This window comes from Musca autumnalis, unplaced genomic scaffold (assembly GCF_047663935.1).
Source record: "Musca autumnalis isolate F117 unplaced genomic scaffold, ASM4766393v1 scaffold_4, whole genome shotgun sequence".
NCBI classification, from domain to species: Eukaryota; Metazoa; Arthropoda; class Insecta; order Diptera; family Muscidae; genus Musca; species Musca autumnalis.
In genome coordinates this window covers 170996927-171017361 of record NW_027411977.1, presented here as the reverse complement: position 1 = coordinate 171017361, position 20435 = coordinate 170996927, and the positions used below count along the sequence as shown (strand labels likewise).

Below are 20435 nucleotides of genomic sequence, written 5' to 3'. Positions count from 1 at the left end.
ATGGACCAAATACTTACGGTCCGTTGTGTGATGTTGAAAACAACAAACACATGAAATATGTGTAAGTGATGCCAAGTTTGTTCTTGAAGTTTTCATGTGGTTGTTGTAACGCGACACTCAACGGATTGTATGTGCAGAGCCCTTTATGAGGATCTTATTGACGTTTGCGCTATGGAGTTGACTTTTGAAACCCAGTGGGTTTATTAAATCCGGTTAAGTGCAAACGGGGTATTACACAATGTAATTAGTCGTGTTCCTTTGTCCCGGGCCACACTAGAATAATTTCACTAAAATTTTAACTTAAAGTTATGAGTCTCTAGATAGAGTTCCATAGTAGAGTAAAATCATGAAATTGCTGTAATGGGGAATTCGGCCTAAGAACACCTAATTTCATGAAATTTTTTAATGAAATTTACTCTAGCGCGGACCGGGACTTTACGTGCCTGAGGTTACTAGTTTTTTCCCCTTTTTACCCACAAAGTGTTCCCTTACTAGGCGTTTACACACAGACAGTATTGGCAAGACAATAGCAAAGTTACAAACCATTTTCACCAATTCATTCATACTTTTCTCTATACCCAGTCAGCATTTTTTGAAAATTTTAATCAAATTCGAGTCTTTTTTGATCCGACTGCACGATTAAAAAGCTAGAATATGAGCTCATTTTCTGATCATAAATGACTCCTTTGTCGGTAGGAAAACATAACCTCAGGCGACTCGTCTAAGCAAATCACAAATGAGTCTTCCTCTGCATTAGTTTCGAGTCATTTTTGCCCATTTTCTGATGGTATATAAAGTCTTTTTCGATTCGCATTTCAATCATTTATTGGTAATTTGGGACTCTTTTTCGAGTCTTTTTTGGGTCATGTTTATAATCGTTTATGAATCTTTAGGGAGTCATTTATGAGTATTTTTATTAAACGAAATAAATTAAAAGAATTTTCCCTTTATTCTCTTTTTCTTTCCTTCGTTTTCTCTTCTGCTTTGTTATGACTTTTATTTATCCTTTATGTTGGGCGGTGAGTATACTGCTTCTTCATTTCACTTGGCAAAACCTGAACATGTGTTGTGTTTGTATATACACTTAATGTTATACGTTACATTTATATCAAAGTTTTGTAGAAAGTGTATATGAGAATTTTATTTTTTTATTTACAACCAAATAAAAATAAAACAAAGCAATCAGTTTTTAATCACCAAACTGTTCAAAATATGATCAGAAGATACATAATTATAATCACTTTTCAAACACCTGCATGACCCTTTTTTGATTAAGCACTTTTCAATCTTCCAGATGATCAAAATGTGACAATAAATAACAAAAAATGGTCACATTTTAAACACTTCAATGACTATTTTATGATTTCTACACATTTATTGTTGTATTTTAAATTGAACTCTTTTTAATCACTACAGGGAGTCACTTTCGAGTCCCTTTCTGATCATACAAGCGACATAATCAGTTTTTGATCACCAAAAGGACTCTAAAAAGACTCCTCAATGTGATTTTTGAAAAAACAGTCTTCCGAATGCTATCTGTGTACATATTTAAAAATTTATAAATGTATTTGTGAAAAAGGTTTGTATTTTTGCTATTGTCTTGCCAATACTGGCATTTGTAAACGCCGGGTTACTTTCAAAAGCATACAATTTATATGATTGCAGTTCACCACTTTTACCATTTCTTGCCACTGTTACCATTTTTAAAAGTAAAGGAACAGACTAATTGACATTTGAAACCCAGCGGGTTTATTAAATCATTTTATATGCACTAAAGCATGAAAAAAGCGATTGTGTAAACGCTTTATTATTTTCTTTTATCTAAATTGGCACCATTTTTTGTTACTCTATGAATTCCTTTCGTACCTGGTTCTCGGTGATTCCTGAGACTTTCTTCATCTTCGTAGCAAATACTCTTTACGTCAAAGTTGGCAGCACTGAGCCCTGTGTCGTATTTGGCGGATATTTTGTTTTGATTTTTCTGAGGACGGAAAAAACATTGTTTTCATTCTACATCATCAATAGTGTCGTGAATGTTCTTGTGCGTACAACTTTGATTTGGAAAACAAAATTGTAAATATGAGTAGCAAGGCCACTGTTACATCGGAAAGTAATGAAGAAGCAGGCGAGGAAAAATCATGCAACTCAATGGCCAACGGATTTTTGGATAATTCTGGGGAAGTAAACACATCGTATCGCCTGCAAACGTCATATTGTTCCACTATATCAAACGATAGTGAAATGTCGTCATTATCACTATGTTTAGATAGGGAAATGGAAAGCTATGCGAATCCCATAGACATAGATGAGTTACCAGCATTCGAAGTACGTTTAATTTCGCCTCTGGGTCGGACCCCCTCTCCTATTGACAGCGAGGACATGGCCACGCCAACAAGACCACCACCAACGGAAAGACTTACTCCAAGTCCTTGTCGTAACAATCCTGAATACGTGACACTTCAAGATATTAACGCTCAAATCAGTCCGCCCAGTGACAATAGCGAACAACCGGAAGAAGACTCCTGCCTAAGTCGAACAAGTAGCTTAGAAACAATATTTGAAGGTGTATTTTTGAATACACCGCCTCGATCGCATGTCAACCCACATTATCCACGTAATGCTCGATGTCGCACCAGTCTGCTAGAAAAAGTTGCATTGAACCGCCTACAAGCTGGAAAGGAAAATAAATCGCCTATAACATCGGAATCGCCATTGAGACACCGTAATTCCTTAGATTTTAGTCCAAACAGACGTGCTGAACATGGATTTTCATAGATCTTCACTAAAATTAGACATAGCAGCATATATAAAATATATATTCTTCATTTAAGTATTCAATTGTCAGTACACTCTTGATTTTGTGTACAAATAATCTATGCGTCAACGTGTTATTTCGAAAAAAATGTCTGCCAAACAAAAGGATTCGATAAATCCAAAACTATGTATTTACGCAGTCGTGTGTATATCTCTTAATATTAATGTATTCATTTATGTGTATATGATAAATAAATTCTATAGTCATGTTTCAAAAACATAAACACAAATCTTTCACTCCTAAACCTACAGATATGTACATACCAACATATTTATGTTTGTGGGAACTCTAGTGTGCCACATTTAGTTGTTGTTGTGGGAACGTCAAATGAGGAAACATTCAAAGAACATAAAACAGGAGTAATGTTGAGTACCTACTTTTATTGGCTATACCATGGCTATGTATGTATGTACCGATAGAAACAGGTAAATTGACATTGTATAAACAAAAGGCTTTAAACGATAGTCGTCGATTTCATGTAACAGGTATTTATTATTGTATCTACACATTTATTATTGCTAAATATTGAACACCGAGCATTGTTTCTTATTTATTGTTTTATTACTGTAATGTACCTAGTATTTATCTTCTTAGTTTAGCTCCACAGATCCTGCAAAATTCTACAAGTTCTTTTTATCGCTTTACATTCTGGTTGAAATACAAATTTTCTTTGGCGGACATTTTTTCATAATATTGGCCTACTAAATATACAGGGTAAGTGCTCCTATCTCCGGCATGCCAGTAGTCGGCATCTTTCGTATTTGAGTTTAAATAACTCAATATTACTGCTACAAAATATGAAAATAATATCAAAAAGGCTTCAGCAATAATCTCAGCTAACTATGTGTAAAATTTCATTGAGCTAAGACCATTTATTATATCGGAATTTAACTTTTTGTTAGTGAGCGTTTTTCACCACAACCGAAAATGCATGTCTCTTAAGAAAAAATTAGTGGAGACGTCAACATAATAAAGTCTGTAATTATATTAAAATTAAAAAACTTGTACAAAATTGTTGTTGTGTTCGTAAAGAATAGTCAAGAGAACACTTTAGAAAAATAAATTATTAAAAAATTATTTTAATTCTGGACTTTTTACCGATGCCGACTTTAGGGACAACAAAATGTAAAGTTTGCCAGAAGTCGGCATGGGGTGAAAAACACCTGATTTGTCCGTTATTTTTAGCTCAAAATTGTACAAAAATGTTAAATAAATACTTTCTTTATATTATTGTTGACCTTTTATCTGTAGTTTCTTCTTCTGCTTATTTGGCTTGAGGTCAGTAAAATTGAAAAGACATGAATTTTTGTTTTTCAATTTTGTTTTTTATTACCAATATTTCGACTATCTTCGATAGTCATCATCATCATGAGGGATTTGTGTTACTTAAAAAGAACAAAACATTTCGTTACATAAATATATAAAACAATCATATAACAATTTTTATAATCTATAAATCTTTCTGTAGGTAACCGCGAGTTCCATCCTCTCCTCTTGACAAAGAATTTCCAACTAATGCTTTTTGTGTTTTTCAATTATGTTCCTATAAATTTGAGCACAATTTTCCGTATCGGTTTTATAATTCATTCGGTTTTCTCTAGGGACATTTACAATATGTAGCATTTCCAAGAATTTCTTTTTTTGTAATTGTTTTCTTGTGCTAAAATAGCTACATTTTTGAAGTTGTTAGTGTTGCTGGTTTTAAAGGACAGTTGGTATTTTTCCTTATTGTAGATATTAGAAGCGGCGAATCTTTCGGAAAATCCTGGAATGTACGTCGATCTTTTGTATGTTTTTTCAACCTTTGTTGTGGTTTTATCTGTATGTTTGTTCTCCACATGTTTTATCAAGTCATCTATTAATTTTGTAGGGAAATCATTCATTTTTAGAGCTGCTTTTATTTTCATTTTGTTTTTGGTATGAAATTTACTGTCACTTATGTTCATTACTCTGTGGATGAAATTTGTTGCCGTGTTAATTTTTATTCTGCGGGGGTGTTTAGAGTAATAATTAATTATTCTACCCGAGGCCGTAGGTTTTTGGTACCAATCCAATAACAGCAGATTATTTTGCCTATATATAATGGAATCGAGGTAACTTGGCTATCAACATCATTAATGAAAATTGGACAATCATCAAGGAACACACCGTCAGAAGACATATGTTGGCACAACAAAATCAAAACTTAAGACCAGACTCAGCGCCCACAAATCGGACCAAAAAGCCAAAAATAAGCCATTGGAGCACAAAACTGCCCTCCCAGCTCATTGTTCAAAAGAAGGACACACACACCAAACTTCAAAAATTTAGGTATTTTAGCACAAGAAAACAATTACAAAAAAGGATATTTTTTGGAAATGCTACATATTGTAAATGTCCCTACAGAAAACCGAATGAATTATAAAAGCGATACGGAAAATTGTGCTCAAATTTATAGGAACACTAGCAGACCCCGGTCCGCGTTGCTGGCCCGTCGTAATGAGTTTTAATTCAAAAGTAGGTATTTTCTAACTCACTTCTTCGGTCCATTGTCAAACCGAGAACGATTTTAAATTTATCAACAAATTTTGTCTGTAACTTTTCTTTTCTCTTACGGACTTTGTCGGATTTTTCGCCAATTTGTGCCTTTTAGGATTTATTATCGTCCATGTCACTGTCTTTATCCTAAACCGATCTAATAATAAAAGTTAAAAAAATGATTAAATCGAATTCTCCCGCTTATTTCTACGTATATGTTTTAGCTTTTCATGGCTGATGGACCGTTGAACTTCACCATTTAAGTACATTTGTAAATATATAGTTTTTCTTGATCGTGGGACAACCACCGTTGTCTCGAAAACTAATTTGCAACCTGATGCACTCATAAGTTTGACAAATACAGCGATTATAAAATAATAGGCCCCGAAATTTGTCTACAAATATATAGCATTTTGGACCACGGTACATTCCTGAATATTTTCTGAAAATTAGGTTCAGTAGTTTTGGAAAAATAATGTTTTGAAAAGAGTGGACGTGGTCATCAGTTTTCAAGATATAACATATTAAAAAAAGTGGGCCTGGTCCGGTCCTAGGGTGCACACAACTTCATTACCTAGCAAAATGTATCCTGAAACCGATATAATCATAAGTTTGGCTTATACATACAGCGTTTAACAGAAAGGCATGTGGAAGGTACCCCTCATAACAACGGCAAACATTGAGCTTTTGCTGCAAATTTTATGGAAATCCCTTCAGTAGTATTGGAGTTATGACATACAAAAAAACAGGCATGGTCGGGCCTATAGGCCCCAAAGAAGTACCTAGATTGTAGATTAATCCGTAAATTTTTATTCCGATACATACATAATTTTTGCAAATATAACGTTTTTTTAAAAAATATCGCATAGGGGAGGTACCCCGTCTCCTCTAGAATTCAATAAAATATGTAACCTGTTTTCGGGGGCATTGTAAACTTTTCTTTCCAAAAAACCAAAGTTGGGTTATGACAGCATTTGATTTTTAAAGGTAAGGCGTTTTTTTTAAATATGCCCTCTTCAAAATTCAAGAAAATATGCCTGTACATTCCCTGACATTTTCACGAATTTCGGTTCAGTAGTTTTGTAGATGTAACATATTTTAAAAAGTGGGTATGGTCAAGTCTGTGGTTCCTAAAAAAGTAGGTAAGGTCGGAGACACAACCACAATTGTCTCGCAAATTAACTTCCAAATAGATACATTCGTAATTATTGTAAATATAAAATTTTTAAAAATGTAGGGTATAGGGGAAGTTCCCCGCCCTTTCCGAAATTCAACTGAATTTGTAGCCTATTTTAAGCGGGGACCATCTCTGTACATTCCCTGGCAATTTCAGGAAAATCGGTTCAGTAGTTTTTGTAGAAATGATAAAAGTAGAAAATTGAAAAAAGTGGGCGAACTGGGCATGGTCAAATTTTCTTTGCATAAGAACCCAAGTCGAAAATCGGTTCAGCCGTTCTCAACTGATGTCATTACCAACGAACGATATTTGATTTTTATTTATAAAGATTTAAAAGTTTAGACAAATCGCGATTTTCTTGAAAATCCCCTGTAGATATAACCTAATTAGAAAGGGAGCGTGGTCGGATCTTAAGTCACAAAATAAGTACGTAAGATTGGAGACACAATCGCCATTGACTCGCAAATAAATTCCCAAACCGATACATTCGTATTTGTTGCAAATATTGCATTTTTACAAAAATAGGACATAGGGGAGGTACCCGCCCGATCCGAAAGTCAAAAAATATGTAGCCTATTTTTATCGGGGACCAACCCTGTACATTCGCTGAAAGTTTCAGGAAAATCGATTTAGTAGTTTCCTAGATATAACATATTTAAAAAAGTGGGCGTTGTCCAGTCTTAATGCCCCAAATAAGCACGTAAGGTCGGAGACACAATCGCCGTTGACTCGGAAATTAATTTTCAAGGCGATACATTTGTAATTGTTGCAAATATTGCATTTTTACAAAAATAGGGCATAGGGGAGGTACCCCGCCCGATCCGAAATTCAACCAAATATGTAGCCTATTTCAACCGGGGGCCATCACTTTACGTTCCCTGCAAATTTCAGGAAAATCTATTGAGTAGTTCCGTAGATATAACATATTTATAAAAGTGGGCGGAAAAGTGGGCGTAGCCAATTTTTCTTTGCATAAAAACCTAAACTGGACTATGACTAACATTTCCACAAAAAATTATCCAAATCGCTCTAGCCGTTTTCAACTGATTCAATTACCAACAAACGACAATTGAGTTTTATATACAGTATGCAAAGTTCATATTCGTACACACCTAAAAAATTAATAAAATCTTAATTAATTCCATATTTTGTGTGCAAATATGAAATAATTGATAGGAATTACCATAATGAAGAAAGATTTAAGAATAACAAAACACATTTTGAATTTATTCCGTCATTTAGGTATAGATGGCGCCTGTGTGGGTGGCAAAGTTCGTATTCGTACACCTATAAGCACTATATATTTGGAGTTTTTAAGGATTTTCAAAGCAAAATACCGCAAATTTTTGTTCTTTTTTTTGTTGCTATAGAAATATGTAAAAATAACGGTAATTTTATTAAAAATTTGGCATGAACAATAAGTGGGACGAATATTTGAAATACTTAAGAAAAATGTTCTAGATATTATTAACTATTGCGATTTATTCCAGAATTTTGGACGAAAATAGCTAATAGCAGTCCTTCTGTAACAATATTCAAGGTCTAATATGTTGTCAGCGTTTGGAAATGCAAAGAAACGTAATCCGGGCTTAGGCAAAGTAAACACATTTTTGGTTTATACTTGGTGAAAATCGCAAGTTTCGTTTTATATTTGACATTAAATGTATTGAAGTTTTAGAATACAGCTTCGAAAATCATTTTATGTCAAGACATATCGGAAATTACGATGAATAATAATTTTTTTAGGAAGAAAATTTCCCCGAAAATAATGCATTTCTTCAAAAGGTTACCCCACGTTCTTTCCTGTACAATTTACATCATTCTTTTGACATTTTTGTACTCATTTTGGATCCTTCGGTTAAGAAATATAATTTTCAAGAAGTAAAAACAATTATTTTCACGATTTTGGCAGTCATAAACCTCGTTCATAGTAAGCGTAGAATTTCAGTAGTACGCAGACAGTATGAAAACTTGTACAGTTTCATGTTTCTTCACAATTTCTCACAGTTTTCGACATAAAATGTTTTTCGAAACTGTATTCTAAAACTTCAATACATTTAATGTCAAATATAAAACGAAACTTGCGATTTTCACCAAGTATAAACCAAAAATGTGTGTACTTTGCCTAAGCCCGGAATACGTTTCTTTGCATTTCCAAACGCTGACAACATTTGTTTTCATATTAGACCTTGAATATTGTTACAGAAGGACCGCTATTAGCTATTTTCGTCCAAAATTCTGGAATAAATTGCAATAGTTAATCATATCTAGAACATTTTTCTTAAGTATTTCACATATTCGTCCTACTTTTTGTTCATGTCAAATTTTTAATAAAATTACCGTTATTTTTACATATTTCTATAGCAGAGGCATTCCAAAAGAAGAAAAGTACAAAAATGTGCGGTATTTTGCTTTGAAAATCCTTAAAAACTCCAAATATATTGTGCTTATAGGTGTACGAATACGAACTTTGCCACCCACACAGGCGCCATCTATACCTAAATGACGGAATAAATTAAAAATTTGTTTTGTCATTCTTAAATCTTTCTTCGTTATGGTAATTCCTATCAATTATTTCATATTTGCATATAAAATATGGAAGTAATAACGATTTTATTAATTTTTTAGGTGTGTACGAATATGAACTTTGCATACTGTATAAAGATAATTGAAAACACACAAAAAGCATTAGTTGGAAATTCTTTGTCAAGAGGAGAGGATGGAACTCGCGGTTACCTACAAGAAAGATATATAAATTATAAAAATTGTTATATGATTGTTTTATATATTTATGTAACTAAATGTTTTGTTCTTTTTAAGTAACACAAATCCCTCATGATGATGATGATGACTATCGAAGATAGTCGAAATATTGGTAATAAATAGACATCGGATTTTTGCATGTTTTTTATTTCTTATCCGATTGGACTCAAATTTTGGATCTAGGCGTTTTAAGGGCCAATTTTTCGATATTTGGGGTCATATCAAAAATATGCAGAATATGCAAACAAATATGCAAAATATGCAAACAGTTTTTGGGCGAAAATCGCCATAAAAGTCGTAAAATTTACAATTAAAGTTGGAAAAAATCATCGAAACAACTTTAAAGTGTCCTAAATTAAGACTGTTGGCCATTTAACGTCGATTTTTTAGCAGATTATTATGTTATTTATACCTCTTACGACAGAGTGGTGTAGGGTATATGATATTGTAATATTAATTTTCATTGTAAAACTATGCAAAAATATAAAATTTGATAAAATAACAATAATTTTATGTAAATTCAATATCTTCTTTGTCTTAATTTGTAGCATTAGGCTGGTTTTAACTCCAAGGGAAGAAATCGATGTCGGATTTTTTTTAAGGCGGGGGGTGCCGCCTAAACTGTTTACTTAGATTAGATTTTAGATAGATTTAAGATTAAGATTGCCAATTGAGCACCATTGGAATAAGTTAACACGTGCTACTGAAAGTCTCGTCTCTCTCGGCGACACATATCTGCGGAACGAATAAAGCTATTTGCCCATATTATGCATTAACTTAAAGGCCATTCTGTTCATTTTATGTTCAAAAACAAAATGCGCAAGTATTACTGAATTCGACATAGAAAGCCAGTGTCCCGATTAACCTCACTACGTACGCCTTAGGGCGAAAATGAAGCCTATTGGGTACAGCCGACTACTTAGTACAGCGGACTACTTGGTTGTAATCGGTGGTGAGCTCGAGTCGGAGTTAATGTGACTTTTTTATGAAGATACCATAGGTGATTTATCATTTTGTTATTTCCTTTTTCTGTCTATGTTTTCGTATTTCATTAGATTTTCAATGAGGTCTACATCTTCTTTTGATGCTAAACGCTTCGTAGAATTTGAAGAACCATCTGTCCCGAAAATAATCAAGCGCGGCTTCAAGAAGAACTCCTAACCATGAAATTGTCATTGCTGCTGGACCCCTTTATAGTGTCCTATAGGAACGTTAGTCGTATCATTTTATCCACAGTAGAAGCTCTCGGAGAGGACCCCAACAAATATAAGATCTTTAGAAGCTTTATCCGTTTATTCCGGAGAATAAACCGTGAAAAATACTCGCAACAACTTCAATGAAGGGTTAAGATACACCAAAACAAGGCTATTTGCGTGCACTGGCATGGAAAACTATTACCAGGTATTCCCAAAACAGTGCAGAAAGAACGGGTTGCTGTTCTGTTATCATCTGGTATGAGGTAAAAAACAACTCCTGGGCGTTCCTGAAACTGACAGCAGCTCAGGGGAGAAACATGAATTAGCAGAGTTCGAATGCCTAGAAAAATGGGGTCTTACCAGCTTGAGCAGATGTTAGGTCGAGAGCTTCTGTACCTGCGTACAGACTCATTAGAAGTATTGTTGAGAGGGATTTTTGACTGCAAGTTTGGCAGCACATCCGGACATCAACCAAACATATTCACGCGATTTCTATAAGAATAGTTTGCAATTGACAAATCCAAGTTCGATGTAGAAGAGAATGTTTTAAAACTACTTCCCAGCTGACTTCCCAAGAACAAGAGGTCGTAGAAGCACTTTGTGTTTTCATCTTTCGAGCCTGGTTTAATGCGCCCAGAAAGTTTTTTTATTTTGTATTAAACGACAACAACTGCGTGTTATAAATGAGAGTGTGGGTTATTGATTTTACAAAACGTATAATGAACATGATAATGTTTATATAGATTTAATATAGGATGTATTGGGTAAACATAATCAATAGGTTGAAGAGGATTAGAGACAATAGATTGAGTTTAATACAAAAAATAGTGAAAACGAAATTCAGAAATATTTTTTAGGTCCAAAATAAGACCTAAACCGCATTGAAGATTTATTGAAATACGAAACAAATATCAGATAAAAGAAATAACAAAATGATAAATCATCTGTGGTATCTTAGTCCTGAACTTGTTGGCCTGGAATTGTTTGATCTGATGATTTAAACCACAGTAAGGAGCCAAATGCGACAAATATCTTAACAAAGCAAGTAGAAGAAAATGGATAAAACTAAACTAACAAAAGAACAACTGCCGAAATTTCCAGAAAAAGTCTACCAGACGTAATTACAGGGGATACTTACTTGTTGTTCAAGAGATTAAGCATTAACTCCGAATTTCTTGAAAAAGATCCTGCAACTTGACCACAGAACATCAATTACCAGGAAGGGTAAAGGATGGTAAACAACTTGTGAACGACATAGCAGATCAAAGAGTCGAGTTCATCACCAAATAGTCATCTTTACCCAGATGGCTCCAAAATCATATTATGTCCGTCGCTTAAATAAATTTAAATATGAACAAAATGTAAAAGACATTTGTTTTCATTCCCAAAAATTGATAATATGAGAAGAAATAAAAAATAATAAAAAAATTAAGTTACAATGTTTTATTTATAAAAGCACTTAAAACTAGAAAATAATTCTCTCAAATATTGCCACAATTTTTAATTCAAATGCAAGCGTTTTATTTGAGAGATTTCATCATTAAAAATTATTTTCTAGTTTTAAGTGCATTTATTTATAAAACACTGTAACTTATTTTTTTAACTATTTTTTATTTTTAACTTTTCAGCATTCAATTTTTTTGCCCAATTTAGGCCGAAAATGTAGATAAAAACTTTAAAATACCTGAAATCGTGTTGTACCGTTATATAGGGGCTATACCAAAACCTTGACCTGAGTCCAAAATTTTTGGTGAGGAAGTTTCTGTACTATTGGGATCCCCAAATGGCAAGTTATAGCCAATTCGGCCTAAAAATTTAAACAGAATCCTTAAAATACTTTACGGGTTATGGGGGCTCTGAGAAAAAATGGACCCATATTGGTTTTGGTTTCATATTCATGTATTGTCATCCAAGTCTGAAAAGTGTGCAAATTTTCAGTTCGATTGGTCAACTACAACTGTGTGGAAAATAAGTTACTAGATTTGAACTAAACAGACACCAAAGCAAGTTAAATTAAACACTGTAAAAAGGGTTTTTTTCACAATAGACTCCATTTTCACCCTAAGGCGTTTTCGGGACTTTGGCTTTATTATCTTGTATTCAGTACTACTTACGTATTTTGTTGTTCGGCAAGAAATATTAAGAATAGTATGAAATTTAATTTAATGCATAACACGGGCAAATAGTTTTAACCGTTTCATAGATATGGGTAGTTGAAGCCGTCAAATAGCCAAAAAAATCGAGATTTTTATAATTACGAGGCCCCAGTGCCATGTGTTAACATATTCCAATTGTGCTCAAACTTTAACAATCTTAAAATCTAACCAAACTAAACACGGCATAAAAAATCCGACATCGATGTTTTCCTTTTGAGTTAAAACCAGACTTATGCAAAAAATTAAGACAAAGAAAATATTTAAATTTACATAAAATATTTGACAATCTAACAAATTTTATATTTTTTAATAGGTTAATAATAAAAAATGGTTTTAAAATATACATATAACCATATTTTTAAATTCACACTGTGGTAAGGGGTATAAATAGCATAATATTCTGCTAATAAAGCGACGTTAAACGGCTAATATTCTTAATTTAGGACACTGAAGTTGCTTTGATGATTTTTTCCAACTTTTAGTTGTCAGTTTTACGACTTTTATGACGATTTTCGATATTTTGCATATGCAAAATATGCAAATATGCAAAATAAATACAACATATGACCCTGCCATTGAATTTAGATTTCTTTGAAACGAAATTTGGTCCAATCAGAATCTTCGTATCTTTATTATTAAAAAATATGCAAATATGCAAAATCCGATGTCTAGTAATAAAAAACAAAATTGAAAAACAAAAATTCATGTCTTTTCAATTTTACTGACCTCAAGCCATATAAGCAGAAGAAGAAAGTTAAATAAATACTTTAAAGTCTAATTAATAAAAATAGTTTGACTGAAACAATGCCTTTTTAGTGATTTTAGGCATGGTTTGAAGTGCGTACATTTGTGTCATGTCGGCAATAGGGTAATAGTTGCCGACTATAGCACCAACTAATTTATTTAAGCAATATATTTACAATTTCCTACTTTTATGATACACAATTATTAGGAATATGAACTAATACTGCAGATACTACTGACCATTCAAGTAATTTAGTTTATGTTAAAAACAAATCTAAAACGAAAAATAATTATTAACATTTAACATTTGGAGGGAAAAGTTTAGAAATACAAAATTTCTGTTCTACTTTAATATTTTTGTGGTAATATGGTTTATATAATACTTTTGATCAATGTTTTTGGGAAAATGCAAAAAAAAACCCAATGAACTAATTTACGTTAAGTGTTAAAATTACGGTGAAACTATGTCATTGATATGAATGTGCTGGGACAATTGGCGTCTTTCTCTGAAATTTTTCGTCAGGGTGTTGATTCTATCCTGCACCAAATCGAAACCACTCAAGGTATGTAGTCCTCTTGTTGAATACAGCCAGGGTAGGTTGAATATCACCTTAAGTATCTTGTTTTGTGAAACTTGTTGTCTTTTTATATGACAACTCGCGAAAGATGCCCTGCCCAAACCGGTGTGCAATAGAACATAATAGGTTGAAAAACTGCTTTGAAAATTATAATCTTGTTCTACAGACTTACTTCTGATTTCCTGTTTATTAAAGGGTACATAACCCTAGTGATTTTATTGAGTTTGTCTACAATGTATGGAATGTGATATTTAAAATTCAATCTTTTGTCAAGTATAGTGCCGAGGTATTTAACATTTTCTTTACAATCAATGCTGTAGTTGTTGAATAGTATTGGCCGTTGAGCCAAAAAACATGATTTGCGCCTTCTTGTAAAAAAATTGCCTCCGTTTTCTCATGATTTAGTAGAATTTTCCATTTGTGAAAGTAAGAGCTCAGCTCATTTAAGCCATGGTAAAATCATTACAAGGTAGGACATAGCAAACAGCTGATTATAATTTATTTTCTATTGGTTTGCTTATTCTTTCAAATCAGTATACATAAATCGTGTATGGTTTTGAAAAATATGACAAAATATTTTATTTATATTAAAATTCAGTCGAAATGTAAATTGTTACTACAACATTTATTATTTATATTTATTAAAACATTGTGATGAAATAAACTTTTGAACATATACAGAAGCTGACTCTGTAAAGATAACTTAGCCTCCCATTCATTTTTCGCGTTTTTAGTCAATGATCCAAAATATCAAATAAACAGTACAACCTGTTGGATATTCAGTTATGGTAATTCTGACAGAATAAGCAAATACACCCAGGCTTCGAACCTGACCTATCTTCCAAATTATTGTACCATGATTTAAGCCATGTTCCAATTTATTTAATATACTAGCAGACCCGGTCCGCGTTGCTGGCCCGTCGTAATGAGTTTTAATGACAACTTTTTATCGACTTTATGCTTGAAAATTCAAAAATAGGTATTTTCTACCTCACTTCTTCGGTCTATTGTCAAACCGAGAAGGATTTTTTGTCTGTAACCTTTCTTTTCTCTTACGGACTTTGTCGGATTTTTCGCCAATTTATGCTTTTTAGGATTTATTATTGTCCATGTCCCTGTCTTTATCCTAAATCGATCTAATTTTAAAGGTTAAAAAGTGGTTAAATCGAATTCTCCCGCTTATTGAGACTTTTCATGGCTGATGGACCGTTGAACCTCACCATTCAAGTAAATTTGTAAATATATAGTTTTTCTTGATCGATCGTTGTCTCGAAAACTAATTTGCAACCCGATGCACTCATAAGTTTAGCAAATATAGCGATTATAAAATAATAGGCCCCGAAATTCGTCTACAAATATATAGCATTTTGGACCACGGGACATTCCTGAACATTTTCTTTATATTAGGTTCAGTAGTTTTGGAAAAATAATGTTTTGAAAAGAGTGGGCGTGGTCATCAGTTTTCAAGATATAACATATTAAAAAAAGTAGGCCTGGTCCGGTATTTTGGCTCCAAATATGTATCTAGGGTGCACACAACTTCATTGCCTACCAAAATGTATGCTGAAACCGATATAATCATACTTTTATTTGGCTTATAAATAGCGTTTAACAGAAATTTTTAATCCGATACATGCATAATTTTTGAAAATATAACGTTTTTTAAAAATATCGCATAGGGAGGTACCCCGCCCCCTCTGGAATTCAATAAAATATGTAACCTGTTTTCGGGGGGCGTGGTAAACTTTTTTTTCAAAAAACCGAAGTTGGGTTATGACAGCATTTGATTTTTATTCATAAAGGTAAGGCGTTTTTTTCAAATATGCCCCCTTCAAAATTCAAGAAAATATGCCCGTACATTCCCTGACATTTTCAGGAAAATCGGTTCAGTAGTTTTGTAGATGTAACATATTTTCAAAAGTCGGTGTGGTCAAGTCATTGGATCCTAAAAAAGTGGGTAAGGTCTTCCGAAATAGATACATTCGTAATTATTGTAAATATAACATTTTTAAAAAAGTTGGGTATAGGGGAAGTACCCCGCCCTTCCGAAATTCAACTGAATTTGTAGCCTATTTTAAGCAGGGGCCATCCTTGTACATTCCCTGGCAATTTCAGGAAATTGGGTTCATTAGTTTTTGTAGAAATGATAAAAATTTAAAATTGAAAAAAGTGGGCGTACATTTTCTTTGCATAAAAAAATATCGAAATCGGTCCAGCCGTTCTCAACTGATGCCATGACCAACGAACGACATTTGATTTTTATTTTTATTTTTTAAAGAAAAGTTTAGACAAATCGCGATTTCCTTGAAAATCCCTTCAGTAGTTTTGTAGATATAACCTAATTAGAAAGTGAGCGTGGTCGAATCTTAAGTCCCAAAATAAGTACGTAAGGTTGGAGCCACAATCGCCATTGACTCTTAAATAAATTCCGAAACCGATACATTCGTATTTGTTGCAAATATTGCATTTTTACAAAAATAGGGCATAGGGGAAGTACCCGCCCGATCCGAAAGTCAAAAAATATGTAACCTATTTTTATCGGGGACTAACCCTGTACATACGCTGAAAGTTTCAGGAAAATCGATTCAGTAGTTTCGTAGATATAACATATTTAAAAAAGTGGGCGTTGTCCAGTCTTAATGCCCCAAATAAGCACGTATGGTAGGAGACACAATCGCCATTGACTCGGAAATTAATTTTCAAAGCGATACATTTGTAATTGTTGCAAATATTGCATTTTTACAAAAATAGGGCATAGGGGAGGTACCCCGCCCGATCCGAAATTCAACCAAATGTGTAGCCTATTTCAACAGGGGGCCATCACTCTACGTTCCCTGAAAATTTCAGGAAAATCTGTTGAGTAGTTTCGTAGATATAACATATTTATAAAAGTGGGCGTGGCCAATTTTTCTTTGCAAAAAACCTAAACTGGACTATGACTAACATTTCCACAAAAAATTATCCAAATCGCTCCAGCCGTTTTCAACTGATTCAATTACCAACAAACGACAATTGAGTTTTATATATAAAGATTAGACGCATACACGCCTGAACATAGTATGGAGGTATCGTCTGCAAACATAAATGTAATGCATCCAGTCAGTGATGGAATGTCAGAAGTATAAATATTATACAAAATAGGCGATAGACATGATCCTTGGGGACATCCTGCGTTGGTATTAATTTCCTTGGAAAAGGAAGAACCAATGAACACTTTGAATGATCTTTTGTAAAGAAAGTTTTGTATCATTTTAATAAGATGTATGGGGAAATTAAGTTTTTTCATTTTGTATATAAGACCGTTATGCCTCATTGAAACTTTGGAAACCAAATTTTTAATTTTTAGTAGTGGTTGTGCTGTGTTATGTTCTTTCCTGAATCCGAACTGCTGGGGAGGAAGTATATTATTAATGTTTATAAAATCCAAAATCTTTTCTTTTATAATCGTTTCCAGTATCTTGCTTAGAGATGATAATAGACTAATCGGTCTATAGAATTATCAGGAGACTTATTAGGTTTAAGCAACGGAATTGTTTTTGAACATTTCCACTCCATAGGGAAGAAGGAATGTTTAAGACAGGAATTTAAAGTATTCATAAGATAAATTTTTCCCTTTTTGGCAATGTTTCAAACATTTGTTATTTATACAATCTAATCCTGGTGATTTTCTGTCCTTCAATTTCCTTAATAAGGCATTAGTGTGATTAATATTTTTCAGGATGCTATCATCGACATCCGTATTCAAGGATTGTAATTCAAGCATGGTTGCATTAATCTCCGTAATAGTTGTATGATCACTAAGATGATTGAATGTTTTGAAAATGCGCAGCAATTATTTCACATTTATCCAGCTGTGAATAGTAGAAATTATTGTTTTGGGATAAAGTTGGTATATTTTGTGTTTTCCTCTTCAAAATTTTTGAAATTTTCCATAGTGGTTTGGATGAAGTGTCTATTTCAGATAGTGTTTTATTCCAAGACTTATTTCTGAATGCCATTAATTCACGATTTATTTGTTTGTTCAGGCGATTCATATGGAGCCGATCGCTAACGTCTCTGAACCTTTTAAAATTCCTTTTATAAACATTTCGGTGTTGTATTAATCTTTATATATAAAACTCAATTGTCGTTTGTTGGTAATTGAATCAGTTGAAAACGGCTGGAGCGATTTGGATAATTTTTTGTGGAAATGTTAGTCATAGTCCAGTTTAGGTTTTTATGCAAAGAAAAATTGGCCACGCCCACTATTCCGCCCACTTTTATAAATATGTTATATCTACGACTCTCTACTACTCAACAGATTTTCCTGAAATTTTCAGGGAACGTAGAGTGATGGCCCCCGGTTGAAATGGGCTACATATTTGGTTGAATTTCGGATCGGGCGGGGTACCTCCCCTATGCCCTATTTTTGTAAAAATGCAATATTTGCAACAATTACAAATGTATCGCTTTGGAAATTAATTTCCGAGTCAATGGCGATTGTGTCTCCGACCTTACGTGCTTATTTGGGGCATTAAGACTGGACAACGCCCACTTTTTTAAATATGTTATATCTACGAAACTACTGAATCGATTTTCCTGAAACTTTCAGCGAATGTACAGGGTTGGTCCCCGATAAAATAGGCTACACATTTTTGGACTTTCGATTTGGGCGGGTACCTCCCCTATGCCCTATTTTTGTAAAAATGCAATATTTGCAACAAATACGAATGTATCGGTTTGGGAATTTATTTGCGAGTCAATGGCGATTGTGTCTCCAAACTTACGTTCTTATTATGGGACTTAAGATTCAAACACACTCTCTTTCTTATTACGTAATATCTACAAAACTACTGAAGGAATTTTTAAGAAAATCTCGATTTGTCTAAACTTTTAAATGTTTTCATAGTATACAAAAGTTGTTTAACATACAGAAAATTTTTCCAAGTCCACTTTTATTGCACTGTTGGGTAATTTCATTATCGAGTTTAAAAGAAAAATGCTTATTGTTTTGAAGAAGGTTTGAATTTTGACAGTTTTCAAAACTGTTAATTTTTGTTTGCACTTTCTATCAATGAACACAAACAAATGATACGATCCAGTACCAACCACACAAAGTCATAAACTGTTCAACTATCAAATTGTGGGTTAAATTAATCGTGCGACGAAAAATAAAAGAAGATTAATTGTAAATTGAATACAATTGTGAATTTCAAAAAAAAAAATAGTAATAATGTTTTTAAATAAGTTTTTTGTAATTAGAATTCCATTGTAAGTACATTGCAATCGTTTCGTGAATTGAAATAAGTTACATGGCCAATAAGAAGGAGCAATTTAGGTTGCAGAACCAACAATATTTTCGATCTACTAAAACTGCGGAGCAACTCCAAGAGCGAAATGAAATTGAACGAAATCGGTTATCACAAACACGTTCAGTACGTACACATGAAGAACGCGAAGGTATCAACGAAGCAGATATGCATCGAATGAACCACGATAGTTCAGTAGAATCGATCCGAGTGCTAATTAATTCATATGTTCGTGCAAGAAGAGCTGCATCGAGCTGCATTCCATTACAATAGGCCAATTGATTACAGTGCTGACCAATTAGTTGCTATTGGTTCGATGAGCGTTGTATATCCACATTGTAACGCATTGAAATATAGGAATGAAACTTCTGGTATGTGTTGCGCAAGTGGCAAGGTGAAATTGGCACCGTTGATGCCACCACCAGAGAAACTGCGCTCATTGCTTTCTGGAACAGGACCACAGTCCAAACATTTCCTGACACAAATCCAAAAGTACAACAATTGTTTCCAAATGACTTCATTTTGCGCAGCAAATGTTGTTCAGGATAATATTATGCCTACTTTCAAGGTAATTTCAATACAATCACAGAATTTCATTTTGTTAATGTAAAGAAAAAACTACAGATTCAAGGCCAAATATATCATCGAGCAGGTTCACTTTTGCCAGTTCCGGGTGCTGACCATAAATTTCTGCAGATTTACTTCATGGGCAATGCAACACAAGAAGTAGATCAGCGTTGTGCATATAACAGTTCAGAACAGAAACCAATTGTTGAACAACTGCAACATTTTTTTCATCAACATAATCAATTAATTGCATTGTTCATAACCACAATAGACCGCATGCCCTCTGACAATCACAAAATTGTTATTAGAGCCGATAAGACTCCTGCGGGAGAACACTCAAGGCGTTTCAATGCATCAACAATTGACGATGTTGCTATTGTCGCAGTTGGTGAAACTTTCGAATCCCGTGATATCGTTCTACATCGACGAAATAGTCAGCTACAGCGTGTGCACGAAACCCACCGATCATATGATGCGTTACAATATCCCGTCATATTTTGGCAAAGTAAAGACGGTTATGATTTCTCGATCATGATGATAAATCCGCTTACAGGTGAATAGCAAATCTATATTTTCTCTAATATAAAATGCATTAATTTTGGCACTACATTTAATTTACAGGCGCTGAAACCAA

At 33.5% G+C, this 20435-nt stretch overlaps 1 protein-coding gene across 1 annotated transcript; it reads left to right on the top strand.

Moving 5' to 3' along the window:
• Positions 1 to 1918: 1918 nt before the first annotated feature.
• Positions 1919 to 2950, top strand: LOC141402130 (uncharacterized). The gene has a single exon (XM_073982842.1). The coding sequence runs from the start codon at positions 2080 to 2082 to the stop codon at positions 2773 to 2775; it is 696 nt and encodes a 231-aa protein (XP_073838943.1). The 5' UTR covers positions 1919 to 2079; the 3' UTR covers positions 2776 to 2950.
• Positions 2951 to 20435: the final 17485 nt, after the last annotated feature.